General features: G+C 39.8%; 1 protein-coding gene across 3 annotated transcripts in view; it reads right to left on the reverse strand.

Annotated features, from left to right (window-relative positions):
- Positions 1–1,677: 1,677 nt before the first annotated feature.
- The window catches only part of SFMBT1 (Scm like with four mbt domains 1), a 122,648-nt gene continuing 108,342 nt past the window's right edge, over positions 1,678–15,983 (reverse strand). For 2 of the 3 annotated variants that reach the window (XM_064454038.1, XM_064454037.1), the window contains exons 14-21: positions 13,859–13,923; positions 12,330–12,469; positions 11,047–11,156; positions 9,156–9,331; positions 8,204–8,382; positions 7,772–8,017; positions 7,124–7,252; positions 1,678–6,236 (exon numbers count right to left, since the gene is read on the reverse strand). In XM_064454038.1, the coding sequence (XP_064310108.1) occupies positions 6,096–6,236; positions 7,124–7,252; positions 7,772–8,017; positions 8,204–8,382; positions 9,156–9,331; positions 11,047–11,156; positions 12,330–12,469; positions 13,859–13,923 (1,186 nt within the window). In that variant the 3' untranslated portion in view covers positions 1,678–6,095. The remainder of the gene's footprint in view (positions 6,237–7,123; positions 7,253–7,771; positions 8,018–8,203; positions 8,383–9,155; positions 9,332–11,046; positions 11,157–12,329; positions 12,470–13,858; positions 13,924–15,983) is intronic. The other variant, XM_064454039.1, reaches the window with a different exon arrangement.

The following is a 15,983-nucleotide window of genomic DNA, read 5'->3' on the forward strand; positions in this document are numbered from 1 at the left end:
AAAGATTTACATATTTATAGATGTTTAAAGACAGTGTCAGGCAAATCGGTTTCATCCCACTCCTATGTGTTTTCTGCACCCAGTACAAAATCAGCTCAAGACAACCGAAGCACAGCCAAGAAACGAGTGCCAAGGATCACATGAGTACAATCTGTTGGAACGCCAAGTAAGGAAACAAGGACTTTGCAAGGCTGACCTGTTTCTGAAACATCCTGTAGACTTCATGTTATTCAGAGAAAGCAAAGCCAGTTCTTTTTAAAACATCGACTTGATGTGATAGTGTAAACCTTTACAAAACCATCCAGAAGAAGCAGCAGCATCTGCAAAGTTTGCTTCCAATTGTACCAAGCAGCTCCTTATGTTCAAGGAAAGTAATAAAAGAAAGTTACTCTGATTTGTAGGTTCTGATCTCAACTTCTATATATTAGCCTCAGCACTCTGTGAAACACAAAATCTGTTACCTTGGAAGAAGGCTTAGAGAAACAATTCCTGCATTTGAGGGAACTGTATACAACCTGATCAAGTTCTTAACATGAGGCTTGTGCAAGTGGTATATCTCTGGTCTGTATTTATGCCTTTACCTTTTATGCATGTAATGGAACTTGCTATACGTTTTTCCCCACACTTTGGTAAGATGGAAAACTGTTCATGGTAAGCAGCAGAATTTATCATTATATTGACACCAAAGCCATCAGTAACAGTTTAAGTATCATTTTTTAATTTTCTTACAACCACTTAAAACTGTCATATACCACAAACTTATGTACATTATTTACAGACAAAACAAACAAAATATCAATCCAAAATATTTTTTAAAAAATCCTCTGATTAAATTGTTACACCTGCTCAAACAATGGTGGGACTTAATAGGCATATTTTCTTGTGCATGTTTCTCTTCCATGTAGTACTTCAGTCTCACTGCATATATATATATATATTTTTTTTTTAAAGTTAAAGATAAAACAACAAGCAGAAGGGACACAACACAATATGCATTTAAATCTTTGTTTAAGAACAAGCAGCTAATTAAAAAAGGCAAAATACAGGAAAAGTGCATCAGTTCCAATGAGTTAGTATCAGAAAGAGGCCCACGGGTGGAGAGCAGGTACCCCTTAGGGTAAAGTCTCATTAGAAGACCTCTGATTGTCTACAAAGATTATTTAAAATTTATTTTCAACAGAAATTTAAAAAAAATAGAAATGAAAGAGGAGAGGAGAAACATGACGCCTCCAGATTTTTTCCCCCCATGAGGTTTCTTGGAAACTGGTGCTCAACAACTTCCAGAGTAGGCAGGAATTCATTTGTGCCCGGACCTCGTTGTTCATTCACACAACTTGAGTGAGCCGTCCCCGTGTCTCAAGCAGAAGGCCTGTTCCTCTTGAACTCTGCAAGGCTGGAGGACTTCCACAGGCTCTGTGCCCATGTTTGTGCTAAGTCAGTTAGACCTACTGTCTCTGAATTTTGTCAGCGCAAGACCTGCTCGCTTCCACAGCTTAAAGCTAAGCCAAACACTGCTGGCTTTGCACCTAACAGAATAACTTTGTCTTCTCATCAAAAAGTCCATATATATGTCTGGTCCATTTCAGAACAACAGATGTGACGCTAGAAATGACCATGGAGACAAAGTGTCACTAACTTTGCTATGTTTCACAGAGATTATTTTTCTTTTTTTTGTGCGTGTTAGAAAAACACATAACAATAAAAGAGGCGTCTTGCATCTGGTGTTCCCAAGTCACATTCTAATTCTTCACCCAAAAGGCTGCCTGTGAAAACATGGCTACATGCATGTTTGGGGAAGGTTGGCAGCACTCTGAAATGTGGGTTCAGCACACAATCCCTTTAAAATGGAGCCTTCAGCCAACATTTGAAGTCTCCTGACAGAGCCTATGTCTTTGTGCTTAGTTACTTTTAGGCCATTTGAGTTCACAGTAGGCCGTAACCAGTCTGCCACTATGTGAAAGGCCTGGTTAAGGAGTAGCTGTGTATAGGATCATTGTATTTTTGGCTTTCTGGTAAGGCTATTTCATTTCGCAACTTCTCTAACAACAGATTTGGTCCAAAGGTATCCAGTCTCCAATTTGAGCTTGATAGTTTCAAAGCCTATTCCATTACATTCAAAAATCTCACAAGCCACTTTGCCTTTTGCTAGCAACATACCAAGCCTTTGTACTTCATACAGAAGAATGGAGTGCTCAGTCTAATCAACTGTAAATATATTTACACTTCTGTGGACCTAGCAGCTAAATACTCCTTCCCTCCTTTAAAGCATCATTGGAATCAAGAACAAACACTAGGAAATTCTAAAACATAACAAAATACTGCTGAAAGTTATGACGAGAGAAAGTAATCTTAACAACCACTCCCAAACTCCGTATGTACTGTTTCCATTAATCCCAGGAGAGACTGCAAACACTCCTGGAGTTCTATACAACACACAAATGAACCTGCCTTTTATTTAATTCCTCAAAGAGCAACTTTCAGATATGCTTAGCATTAGATAAAAGTAGTCTTCATTCACCAAGATCAGTGCTGTACCTCTCCTCTTCTGGAAGGACTGCTTTTGATTTAGGATGGACTGCAAGCTGCTCATGCCTTGGGGGATAATTCTACCACATTAACCTTCCATGACATTTTTGAAGGTCTAACAGTTCTCTATTATGGATTCCTTGTGTTGGTGCAGAAAGCACACTATAGTAATTCAACAAAATCTTTCTGGCTAACAAGGCTAAGCTTAGCACACAGTATGAGTGCCATATGGAGGCACCACCAGGTTTCTAAAGCTATGATGTGCAAAACCAAGGCTCTACAATGGATATGAAAACAAGACAAGCAAGAATACAAATCCTCAATGGGTCAGCCAAAGGAAATCTCCTTTTACCACCCACATAAACAGTACACAAGGCCCAATGGAGGGCGCGTTTTCTTGTACTTAAGACATTTGTGCAAGACACCACTGTCTCCTGGACTCCAGCTTTGTCATATATTATGGTGAATGGATGTGGTAGAGGACGGCACAAATCCCTGAAGCCTAAATTACTGCAGTTCCAGGAACTCTTGCTGGTGAAACATCAGTATTACCCAAAGCCATCGGCTACCCAAAATCCAGTTTTGAAGAAACAGAGCAACTAAAGCAGCACATGAGCTGATTTCAAGTCATGTTGGAATATGATGAACACATTTAAGTGCAGTTTTGTCATCTGCCTTGCTTAGAGAAAGAGGAACTTGAGTCAAGCAGAAACACCATCCATCAAGATAAAGCCCCAATTATCCCTTTTAAATCCAGCAATAAAAGAGTGCATTTTTTCCAGGAAACAGAGTGTACAGTACCCGTGTGCAGCATAAAAACATTTCACAAATAATGAAAACATCCCTTTTGAAAATCTCAACAAAAATAGATCCCATTGGGACCAGACTGTCAGTGCCTCCCAAAACAAGGCAGAAAAATCCAGCCTATAAAACATGCCAAAGGTGATCAGTGATTATCCCACTATCCTCTGAAACTGCTGACTGCTTTATTTACTGAGAAAAAGAAGTATGACATTTGTATTTAAAACCCTAGGCGCTGTGTTAACAGGTTCACTAAATTACCCTTTAAGCTCTGTCCTCTCCTGACAACCACTTAAAGAGACATCTATCTGTCCATGGGGAAAGGTGGAAAGAACATATCTTGGCTATGCAGGTCAATTCTGCTGGGCATCAGTGCAATAAAATTCTGGAAACCCTGAAGAATGCCAAGTATGATCCAAAAGCATCATCTTCCAGCCCAGAAGTTCTCTGCTGGTCAAATTTCTCAAGACAAGTTGCTGAAAGCAAAGCAGCAATTGTCTGTTTCAAAAATATTTTCAGGCCTAATGGCTTATCACTGAGCTTGTCCTATGGGAATGGAATACAGTTGGATGACCTAAGCACAACATAAAGAGCCAAAACATCCATTTATTAGCCACGTTATCTGGTGTGAGAAAGAAGAAGGGGCACTTCGATTTCAATTTAGTTATGTTTTCAGACTCTGCTTACAACTTTGGAGAAAAAATTGTCCTAACTACACACTGCTCTCCTTCCCTCAAGGATATTCAGCTAGTAAACAGGCTGTCTGACATTTTGATTCTGGAATGCAAGAAAAAAAACCCTGATTTTAGCACTTCTGTAAATAGTTCTGCCTTGACTAGGCAGTTATTCTAAGGGGCAAAAGAAATAAATGCCAGTTATTTCGCTTTGCTTACTCTAAACAGTTTTCATTGGAGGAGCTCCCCCTCAACACCTGTGTGGCAGATACAGACACATAGGCTGTGCAAACTCAGCTCTTAGTTTACAGATGACCTTCTTGCTGAATCCTACAGCTCACATCATCACAATAACTGATCACATTAGGCCTAAGAGACGCCTGAATCAATTTGACCAGAGTAACCAGTGTTTATCAGAAATCAGCAAATGTATCTTTCCTAAATGAATTCCTGCAGTGAGCACCTTCCTACCTCAAATACCTTAGTATGCCAGGGACTTTCTGCAAAAATGTATATGAATAGGAGATAAAGGACCAGGGCTACACACATAAAGCACCTGTCTGTACTCTCCAAATGCTCTTGAGAACAGGCAGAGTGAATGAATGCAAGCCATCTGAAACTCAATGCTTATTCGATGCGGATCTTGACCCTGATGTAAGTTTTACACATCTTTAACGGAAAGTAAGGTAAGCCCTGTTACTTAAAGTGTAAAGCACAGGGCTACAGCAAGTGGATGATTGAGTTTTATCACCCTGGAAAATTAAAATCAGCTGTTCATCCTACTGTGGGTCTACTGATGGTACCAGATGTCCCTCTGGTCCTTCTCCCTTTCTCTAAAAGAAGCACACAACCCCCTTCCCAACTCCCCACATTTCCATCAAGTCTGATCCTGAGCAGCCGTAAGTAGTTAAAAATACAGAGTCATGCTCATAAGATAGTTTCCAGTATGCAAACACTGGTAGAGCTAAGTTGCAGTCCTCTGTTGATTGCAGTTTTCTTAGTTTATTATCTAAAAAGATGTTCAGTTAGCAAAGTAAAAGTCTGCTGACAGGCTCTCTGTACATGGCCCAATTGTGTGCTATAAAATGGAAATAACTTCACACAATTAAAAAAAAAAATTATCTGACAACTGAAGTACAGAAAATGTAAAGGCACTTTCTCTTTCCTTCCTTTTTTCCTACAGCCCATCTGTAAGAGAAGTGCAAAATAATTAAGTTTTCTGACATCTGAGAAAAGGGTAACATCCAGGTTAAGCCTACACAGGTTTCAGCTCAAGCTTTGGAACAGAAGCTCTGTATGCTGATACTGGTTCGTACTCCTGACATGCCTACAGAAGAGAGACTGCTGTGCAGCTACAGATGATTTGTCCAGAATTAGTAGTTCCCTCCTTTTTTAGTTCATCACCTCTACTGTTCAGGCTACAGAGGTAGTAAAACCAAAACAATACAAAACAAAAACCCAACAATGACAAGACAAAAACCCAAAATAAACAAACAAACAAAAACCCCAAAAGGAACCACACTCTCACTATACTGTACATTCAGAACCCTGTGGCCTTGTTGTTGTCCTAACAATGAACAAATTCATTAAAAAAACTGAGCAATAACACACGAATGTGCAAAGAGCACATTCCAAAGCCAGTGCTGTGGTAAAGCAAGTGTTTGTCCACAGGGAGGGAAGGGGATTCTGTGAATCATCAGAAACAGAGAAAGGTTATTTCTGGCAGCCTACATGCTAACGTAAACAGGATCTGTTTCTCCTTTTAAAGTTCCGTGCCAACAGAACTATTGAAATGTCATTTCCCACCAGAGGAGACTTTTCTGTAATCATTAAAAAATACATTAAAAAAAGGGAACCACAGAGCAAGAGACTATTGTGTTCCCAAGCTGGCAGCTGGTAGAGTAGCCCTGGTGTTTGCATTGGCATTTTGCTCCAGATGTTGTCTTCCTTTTGTCAAAGTAAAAAACTGAGGCTGACACATGCTTTCAGGTCACCAGGGCCCCAGTTTAACTTCATTTGGCTTTCCTTGCTAGAGAGAAAGGAGCATTTTTTTTGTAGTTGTGCTTCAAAGGTCCACTTCAACTTAGCTGCTCCTCAGTTAGCAAACTGCTGGTAAAAGGCAAGTTTGACCCTCTCGATGTGATGGCAAAGTTTAATAGCTGGCCCAAGCTTCAAGTCCATACACTCCTGAACGGTGGGCAGGGTCAGCAGCAGCAGTGCCTGGCCATCAATCTCCTGTCAAAAGACAAAAACTTCATAGTGACTTTGCATTTTTATTTTCCCTGCTCCTTCATCTTTGACTTGTTGTAACTTCAGATTCATGACTGTTTGCGAATTAGATATTTCTTTCGTGCCTCTCCAGGCAGCTTAAAAAAAAAAAAAAGATAACTCTCTTCCTCACAACAAATTAACTCTTTTCTTAAAACGTCAACTCAAATTCACTGGCTAAGGGACAGAACCTCATAAGATGCTATTCTTAAAAGAATAACCTAATAACAGAAATCAAGACAATTTAATGTAGAAAGTCACTTTACCTAACCTCTGCATCTTTCTAAAGAAACAGACGTTCTACAAGGAAAAGTACATCTTTTGAAACAACTATTATAAACCATAGTCATTACCAGTTCCAGTACTACAATTTTGATAGATGATGTTTTTTTCTGGCGAATTTTAACCAAGATGTGAGAACAACATTAACTTGACTCATGTTTGTACTCTAGTTGTCATACATACAACACAAAAATGTTCACTTATACAGCTGTACAACACTGTGATACCTGTAGTCTACAGAAAACAATTATCATTTGGAAAAATTCAACACAATTGGCAAAACTATATCTCCTAGAAAACAGGCTTCTGCCTTCACTCTGCTTGGTTGCAGGCATTCTCTATAGTTTTGGAATTCAGATGCCCCACAGACCAAAATGTCCTCCACTGAGTACTAAGAAACCTGAAAAATGCTGGCCATTCCCTTAACCCTCCTCTCCCAAACTGCAGAAGGTTGTGCATGCATTTGTTTCCTCAAGACCCTATTATAAAATTTAAACTAGCTTCTTTTTGTGATTCATTAGAAGATTAGAAGCAAAGTAATGGATTCAAAATTTTATCAGACAAAATCATACCTGATCAAGGAAAATTCTCGCCAGTGGTGCACAGTCAGTGGATTTAAGGAATCGAACAACATCAGCCACGCTCCATTCCAGAGGGTTACTGTCCAGCTGCAGTTTTTCAGCAACTTCCATCTTTATGTCCTAGACAAGCCACCCAGCACAAAAAGAATTCCTAAAATATTACATATGCAATGGACCAACGCTCCCCTCTACTCCCCCACACTGAAACATTCAGCTGCCAAATAAAGCTCTAATGAGAGCTCAAATTGTAGAGGTTTCTTGGTTAGCAAGGATGTGCAGAATAGCATTGTGCTGAGGGTGGAGGCTCTAACGTCCTTATAGCCAGTAAGCAGGGATCTAAAACCAGTATTTGGTCGACACTGCATCACTGCTCAGGTTGAACCAAGACGAGTGCTAACAGCCAGGAAACGGAAAGTTCACTGTTCTGTCTAAAGCTTTCTGTTTTGTCTTTATCACAGTCCTGTAATACAACTGTAATAAAAATAATAATTTTTAATTATTCTGAAGAGTCTTCACAATTCCCTTTACGGTGTAACACAGTATTTTATGAGAACACATATATGATGGTCAATACTCCCAAGATAATTGTGCTTGCCCAACAGTGAGCAAGCTAGAACACAAACCTACATTTGAAGTTACCTTTGGCGAAGGAGGTTTATTTTCATCATCAGAAAAGGAAAAGGTCCTGAGCTTCCTCTTCCGCTTGTCTCGGTCCTGAGCCAGGGAATGAGACAGTTCACTCTGTGTAGGAGAGGATGACAGTGATTTCTTCTCTGATACCTCTGATTCCTCAAGCAATTCTTCTTGGTGCTCTGAGGTACTATCCTCAGTCAGAGATTCTTCATCTACCTCATCCTGGTCATCCTCCTCTTCTCCCCCACTGCCCTGAAGAGGTAGGGGGAAAAAAAAGTTACAAAATTTTAAAAATGGGAAGATTAAGACAAAAGTTACAATTGTCACCCATTTGTCAACTATAACCTGAGGTTACAAGAAACTAACAGTCTGGTTTTTCATATGTAGCTGGTCGAAGATCACATACCATGTCTATTAAAGTTGTTGACAGCCTCATACCTGAGGAGATCCAGCTGGAGTGTTATCCACTGAAGTAGAAGAACGTTTTTTCTTATGAACAAAAAAATGTTTTCGTCTCTTCCGCCTTTTATTTGGTTTCTTCAGGGCTACTTCCAGGTTACTGTGGCCACCTGGAGGCCTTCCTATCCGCTTGTTCTTCCGCTTTCCATAATAGTGTGCTACCAGGACAGAAGAAAGCACCATGTTGAAATGCACCTTCAACGCCATTAGTTATGTTTGCCTGTCATCAGGACTGGAAAATCAGTAGATGGATATTTCCCAATAGAAATCCCAATTCTGCAAAACTTCAAAATTAGTATGTCTATATTTTCCTCTTCAATTTGGTTTATGAAGAGTTACCGATCAATTTTATTTGCTCTATAAAGATTTACTTCCTCTATCTCTGAGAAGCACTAAATGATCAGATTTTATACAAAAATCATCAGCCACTGACTTTGTCCAATTTAATTGTGCTTTTTGTGATGTTTTGTAGATTTTAAACATGGCCTCAATGCACTGTTTGTTCTCACAGTGTCCAATGGTTAATGTTAGTTTAAAAAAAAACCCTAAAAGCTAAAAAAACCCTAAAAGCTAAGAAAAGAGTTTGAAGGTGGTTTATTTTTTCCACAACGAATTGGTAAAAGCCATTACAATTGCACTTAAATTACAGTATTAGAGCCAGTTCTTGTCCCAAAAGTTGTGTTAAGAAGATAGATCTTTAAGCACACAACAAGAAGTTAAGCCATGGTTCTACCACTTAATATAGAATTGATTTTTCATCCCCTGCACAGTAGCACATGGATATTTTGTAGGCCCGTGTACGTGGTGCTTGAGCTGCTTCTTTTGTAAACACAGCAATATATTTTGGATTCCTTCTGGAGCCAAAGCCCGAAAAAACCCAAAATATAACACCCCTTACCCCACCTCAGTTTGAGATCAGCAGCCTACTCACTGTATTTAGTCTTTGTTAGGACAGAGCAGTTCTCTGAACACTTATCCAGCACCATCTGAGGGCCAAAGAGGTTTGGACAACATTCCAGCTTGATGCATGTTTTTCTACAGAAATCTGCCACCCGATCTGCCGTCCTCACAACTTCCACAGTTGCACGGTAGCTCTTCCCTTTGTACCTAACATTGAAAATACTGTCATAATTCAGGAATCCTCTAATTACCAGCACAAAAGTACTTCATCGACAGGTGTACAAGAATATTGCTTTGAGATCAAACTCAGGGAAAACCTGAGCAATGAGGAACTTTATGGACTGACAAATCCAGGAAACTGGTAGTCCTGTCTCTTATGACAGATCCTCAAGCAAAGAAACAAAGCCAGCACCAGAGAGATGCCTGCAGTACCACACACAGCATCACTGCCCTGCCAGTGACTACAGAATACCATCTGAGAAGACTACCCCAGAGTCTAGATGTTTTGTTTTCTCTGTTTAGAGATGGTTTGTTCTTTCTTTGTTTTTTACAGGACTGCGTAAGTGTCCACTGTGAGGTAGACAGGTGGTCCCTAAAACCAAGACGGAGTGTATGAATTCAGGTAATAAAGGTAAAGTCAGACAGCTTCTAGTGAGCCATTCTGTGCACATACTATGGCAAACAGATGAACTACTGTCACATTTCCAATCAGCTTTCATCTAACTGCTAAACAATTAATCAGGACAGTCACTTGCTATGACTTCACATATTGCTCCTGTTTGATTTAAATTAAAAAAAGATTTCTTTTTGTTCATCAGCCTTGCCGTTACATTGACAGAGCCGCACTGTGAAATATCTGCCAGAGCCATTCATCATTTCTGCTTTGTTCTCCCAGCACAGCTACTGGCACACGCTGATATCTATCAGGGATGTCTCAGGCCTGCAAGTACCTAGTTAATGCACTGAAAAAAAAAGAGCTATATCATCATAGTCCATATATCCCTGGTGTCACTCCTGTGACAAAGGAAAGCACAGAGCAACTTCAGTGAAATCAAACAAATTTTTTCCTCTATTCTTCTGCTACATCTCTTATTTACATTAACCTTTCATATGATCTTCCTATTGTCCAAATCCAGAGCAATCTTTCAATACATGGAAAGATGTCTTTTTACACATGAAACTGATCCAGGAAAAGAATTACTGGCATTCAAAACTATGTAGGAAAGTGTGCTATGGCACACTGGGAAAAATCTAATCTCTAGCATGTAAACGCAGTGACCCAATTACAAGACCATCACTAGACTATAAAGGAATATCTGGATTTAGCAAATATATGTAAACATGAACACTGCTTTTTTCCTAGCCACAACACAGTCTTGCAACCCAACCCAAAAAGCCCAGCAGGAAAACTAGGGAGTGCTTTAGGGTAGGGTGTTGTAGAAAGACTTCCATGCCAGGCCATTTCAGAGCACTGCTATAAATTGATTTCAGAGGAATTTTCTTCCACTGAGAAACTGATGAGGAAATGCCATGGAAGCCTGAGAAGCTTCCTAAGCAGTATGTGCTTCTGCTTTAAAATGCTGACAATTCTCTTCAGGTGAATTAAATTATCTTAAACCTCACCTGCATGTCTTCCAGCGTACAAGCTATGTTGTACCAGTACCACACCATTCTTGCTTCACCACTAGCTGCTTACATGCCAGTAGCAGAGCACACCTGGCATATTAAGGAACATTAAAATCAGATGCACTTCACCAGATATTCATAAAGAAGCTTATACAGATTTGGAAGGTTAATTATGGTCAGCATCTTGATATGCTATAAGCAATTTTTCCTTCGCTGAAATGTGTGAAGTTAAAGCATAGGCTGCACAGAACACTGCTATTGCAATCAGGTAAGCGGGGAACAGGACAAGAATTTACTTGGCTTTTAGGGTCTCTCCATGCCCGTGCCATGCAGCCTCTTCATCCAACTGCAGTTCTCGCAGGACACGGCTTGGTTTGTAAGCTGCATTGATCAATAAAGTGAGAACCTTCAGTGAAGGAGGGAACAAGAGAAAATATATTTAAGTTATTTGTACAATAAGTCTGTTTTAAAGTGCCAGGGTAGAATAGGAAATTAATTCTATTCATCCAAATTACCTAGCATCAAAGCACTAATTCGCAGTGGGATGACAGATACCTCCCGATACTGCCAAAATGAAAACTAAGAGCAGCTGACACTTTGGGCATTGCCAAACCTTCAGAATTTGTCTGCAGAATCACAACTATCTAGCAATTTCAAAGTCACTGCTTTTGAATTACAAGTCACTAAATTAAACCCTGGGGCTGAATACCACAAAACTTGCATAGACTTGGGTAAATCTGAGTGATTATCTTAGAGAGTGGTTGACATGTGAAGATGTGCCAAAAAATGCTGCAGGATTTTGCTGCCTGCCAACCACTACTTGCTACAAAATCGTACTGCAGAATCTTAAGCTCTCCTCTGTTTTGCTTTCATGAACCATGATAAGGCCTGTAGTATAACAAAATGAGAATTTATCTAGTGCTGTAAAGTCAGGAAACAACCAACCCATGACCTTTTTGGAGATAATTATTCCATTAAATGATCTGTAATTTTGCTATGAAATGCATTCTGGAGAAGAGGCTCTTTGGCATTAAAGAATGGTCTCTTTCCCCCTCTTCTCCTCCCTCAGTTATGTTAGAAAGCAAAATCACAATTTCATCTGATCTTTGCAAATCATATCCAACTTATAACACACAGAATTCTTTTAATTTTTCAGTTACCAAAACAGTTTTCCAATTCTACTAAGAAAATCTGTACTTCCTCTTTTTAACATCAACAGTGCAAACTGTAAAGGAATTTGGGGATTATCTGAAGCTAAATTCTGTTAATTAGAATTGAAGCATTTATTACAGCTATAAAAAGATACTAACTCCTTTGACTGTGGCAATTACAGGTTACTCTCTTTTAACCTAAAATAAAGTTTAGGAGTAGAAGGCTGCCTGTAACTCAAGTAAATGAGAAGCTTTTACTCTTTCCAGCCATTCGTAAAACAGTCCATGATTTATACTGATTTTATACAAAAACCCCACTCTACTCATTATCAGTTTAAATTTATTAATTACTCATCTTTTATTAGAGAGACACTCTAGCATTTATGATACGCTGCTATATGCAGGTCCACTATGTACAACCACCTCACCTCTTTCAGAACAAGAACACAGTTCCCAGGTCCCACAGACTGAGGAAGCTCTGCAATCCTGCCTTTGTTAAGGTAAGGCCCTGAGAAGCACCGGTGGTTGAAGTAGATCTTTGGGCAGCAGTACTTTCCATTAATCACCACTGAGAAATGAGAAAGCAAAGATATAAATCACATGCTACAACCTCCCCAGCAAAGAATGACTTTTTACAACATGTAATATTTTGCCTGGTGTAAAAAAGGAAGGGGGAAAAAGTGCTGAATTACATGAATTTGTGGTAGTTTCAGTGTCACATTTGCAATGACAGCACTAGTTATCCAACGTTGCCAAAATATTTTTCATACTTCACATCCATGCTTGCAAATTATCAACTAGAGAAATAAAGTTGGTCATTTATCAGAAAAGAAACATTAATTATGGATAAATTTTCCACTCAAGTAGTTGTCTGTCCCCCAAACTTCTGCCACCAGAGGAGCTGGCAATGTTATTCTCTACCATTTATCCTGAACTGCAATATCACATTGCTTTGCATTTTTTGACTATTTTCCCTCAATCAACAAACAAAAGATGCAGCAACTGATGAAGTGACCTTTGATAAAGTGACATCAAGTTTTCCAAACCTATTAAACGGTTCAACACTGCTCAGAATCGAAGTTATGTACAATATGCATTGCAAGATACTTATGTATAAATACAAAATTGTTTTGCTCTAGCAGTGTTGCAGTTTTTCTTGACTGAGCAACACTATCACTTAAAGATCTTGCATTCAGTAGTTGATAGCTGGCAGATAAATAAATGAAGTCAAATTTACATTATGATTCTATTAAAAGCCAATTAAAATGCTAACAAGTGTGGATTACTTCTATGAAGCTTGCATTTGGTGCAGCTTCAGACGTGCATTTCACTGTAGAGGAAACAGCAGAAGAGGCATTTTGCTGCCAAACAGATAGATCTGTGTGACTGCTTCATCATCAGATGTACTTATTCATCATATTCATTCTTGCAACAGTTTAGAAAATTATTAGATTTCACCATCTGGCACACAAAGCAGTTTACTGTTTGAATTGCTTTTGTTTATCATGATGATGAAGTTATCATTAAAAAAAAATAATCAGACAAACCTGCTTCCCAAAACTAGAATCTAACAACTCAAGAGCACAGATACAGTATGCTTGTTATGGTTCTCTCAACATTATTAAATGTAACAGGTGACAATAAAAAAATCATCTGCATGGGTCACAGTACACATTTGGCTCCACATATCCTCTCCTGGTGGGGGTGGGGAATGTTCTGGTGTAAAAATCTGATTTCCAGGTTTAATGCACATATCAGTTACAGGACACAAGTAATTACACATTTTTGGTTTTTTTCATGCTTTTTTGAAGTTCAACAAATCATCAAGGGATGAAAACTCTCCAAACCCTTTCCTCCTCTCCCCTCTCCTACCAGAAGGGCGTTGAGCAGCTGAAGAATGAGGCAGCTGACTATTACAGGATTTTCTCTTTGTTAGCCTGCCCTCCCTGATCAATACCTGAGTCAGAAGAGTTCAGTTCCTGGTTCTTTAGGCCATCATGAACTGTCCTCGAAGACAAAATTCTGAAATGAAAAGAAGATTAGGAAAAGGGACAGGAGGTAAAGATAGTCACCTCTCAGTTACTAATACCCAACCATTTTTTTTTTCCAGGTCCAGCCTTATTTTTACACCTCCCCTGTTTCACAATAACAACATGCAAGGACTACCAAATTCACAGAATCACAGAATCACACAGGTTGGAAGGCACCTCAGGGATCATCTAGTCCAACCTTTCTAGGAAGAGCCCAGTCTAGACAAGATAGCCCAACACCCTGTCCAGATGAATCCTGAAGGTGTCCAACGTGGCCGAGTCAACCCCTTCCCTGGGGAGATTATTCCAATGGTTGACTGTCCTCACTGTGAAAAATTTCCCTCTCCTGTCCAATCGGAATCTCCCCAAGAGCAACTTGTGTGCATCCCCCTTGTCCTCTCCATGTGACTCCATGTAAAAAGGGAGTCTCCATCTTCTTTGTAGCTGCCCCTTAAGTACTGGTACACGGTGATGAGATCCCCCCTAAGCCTCCTTTTCTCAAGGCTGAACAAACCCAGTTCTCCCAGCCTACCCTCATATGGCAGGCTTCCCTGTCCTCTGAGCATCTTGGTGGCCCTTTTCTGGACCCCTTCCAGCCTGTCCACATCCCTTTTTGCATAGCAGGGACCAGAACTGTACACAGCACTCCAGGTGTGGCCCGACAAGCGCTGAGTAGAGTGGGATAATGACTTCTTTCTCTCTGCTGGTGATGCCCTTTTGGATGCAACCCAGCATCCTGTGGGCCTTCTTGGCCGCAGCAGCACACTGTTCACTCATGTTGAGCTTCCTGTCCACCAGGACCCCCCGATCCCTTTCCACAGAGCTACTCTCCAGCCAGGTAGATCCCAGTCTGTGCTGCACTCCCGGATTATGTTTTCCCAAGTGCAAGACCGTACACTTTTCCTTGTTGAACTTTGTAAGGTTCTTGCTGGCCCACTCTTCCAGCCTATCCAGATCTTCCTGCAGAGCAGCTCTGCCTTCTGGAGTGCCTACTTCCCCACTCAACTTGGTGTCATCAGCAAACTTCATCAGGCTATGCTTGATGCCGTTATCTAGATCACTTATAAAGATATTGAATAACATTGGGCCCAATATAAAATTCAATCTGGAAGGGACTACTGTACTGCTACAGCTAGCAGCAATCCTTCCTTCCTTGAAGTATATGGGCTACCATGCTGATAAACAGACCACACAAAGCTACCAACAACAGTTTATGTTTTCTGCCTCCTTTTCACATTTCACAGAGGAAGACAGTGTACCTTATGCATTTTGAAAAAGATGGAAATTAAACAAAATACAACCAAAATGACTCAAGTACTCACTCTGGTAAGAATTCCAACTACAAAACATGGAAGAACAGTTGCTCCGTATTTTAGGAGCAATGAAAACATTGGCAGAACTACTGACAGATCTGGTGTTTGTAAAGCTGTAAGAGTCAATAAAGCCAACTGTCAGGCATTCTGCTGAGCATTATTGAGCAAGCTCACATGAAGGAGTTTCATATGCATGACACAGAGTTTATAGACAAATTGTAGATATTAGCAGAACTCTCCTTTTTGGCTATTCTGGGCTAAGCTTAATCTGGGAAGGAACTATTAGAAGCTCATCTACAGAATGACACCACTCACACTAAAGCCAAATTTTCTGATCAGCCGTGCAAAAATCACTACTTGTTACTACAGCTACTTGTTAAGGCAGCCATATTTTCTAAGCATGTTTACATTACAGAAACTGTATTATCTGAGAACAGAATACAACCAAAACGGAATCTGGTTATTTTCCCTATCAATCACCACTAAAAAAAGGCCCAAGCACAAGTCTTTAAGATCAGGCTAGTTTTTCTTAAATGCACTCCAATACTCAGACAACGCAATCTTTTAAAAATGAAAGATGAACAATTTCAACCCCAGAATTTAAATGACTTGACCTATTCAATAATTCAGCTGAGTTGCACTAGCATTGTTAGAAAACAAATTCCATGCTTTTTATCTCCTACTACAGCAGTGTAAGGGGTCTTCTTCAACATCAACAGGAACTAGCAGCATTAAGATA

This window comes from Phalacrocorax carbo, chromosome 6 (genome assembly GCF_963921805.1).
Source record: "Phalacrocorax carbo chromosome 6, bPhaCar2.1, whole genome shotgun sequence".
In the NCBI taxonomy this organism is placed as follows: Eukaryota; Metazoa; Chordata; class Aves; order Suliformes; family Phalacrocoracidae; genus Phalacrocorax; species Phalacrocorax carbo.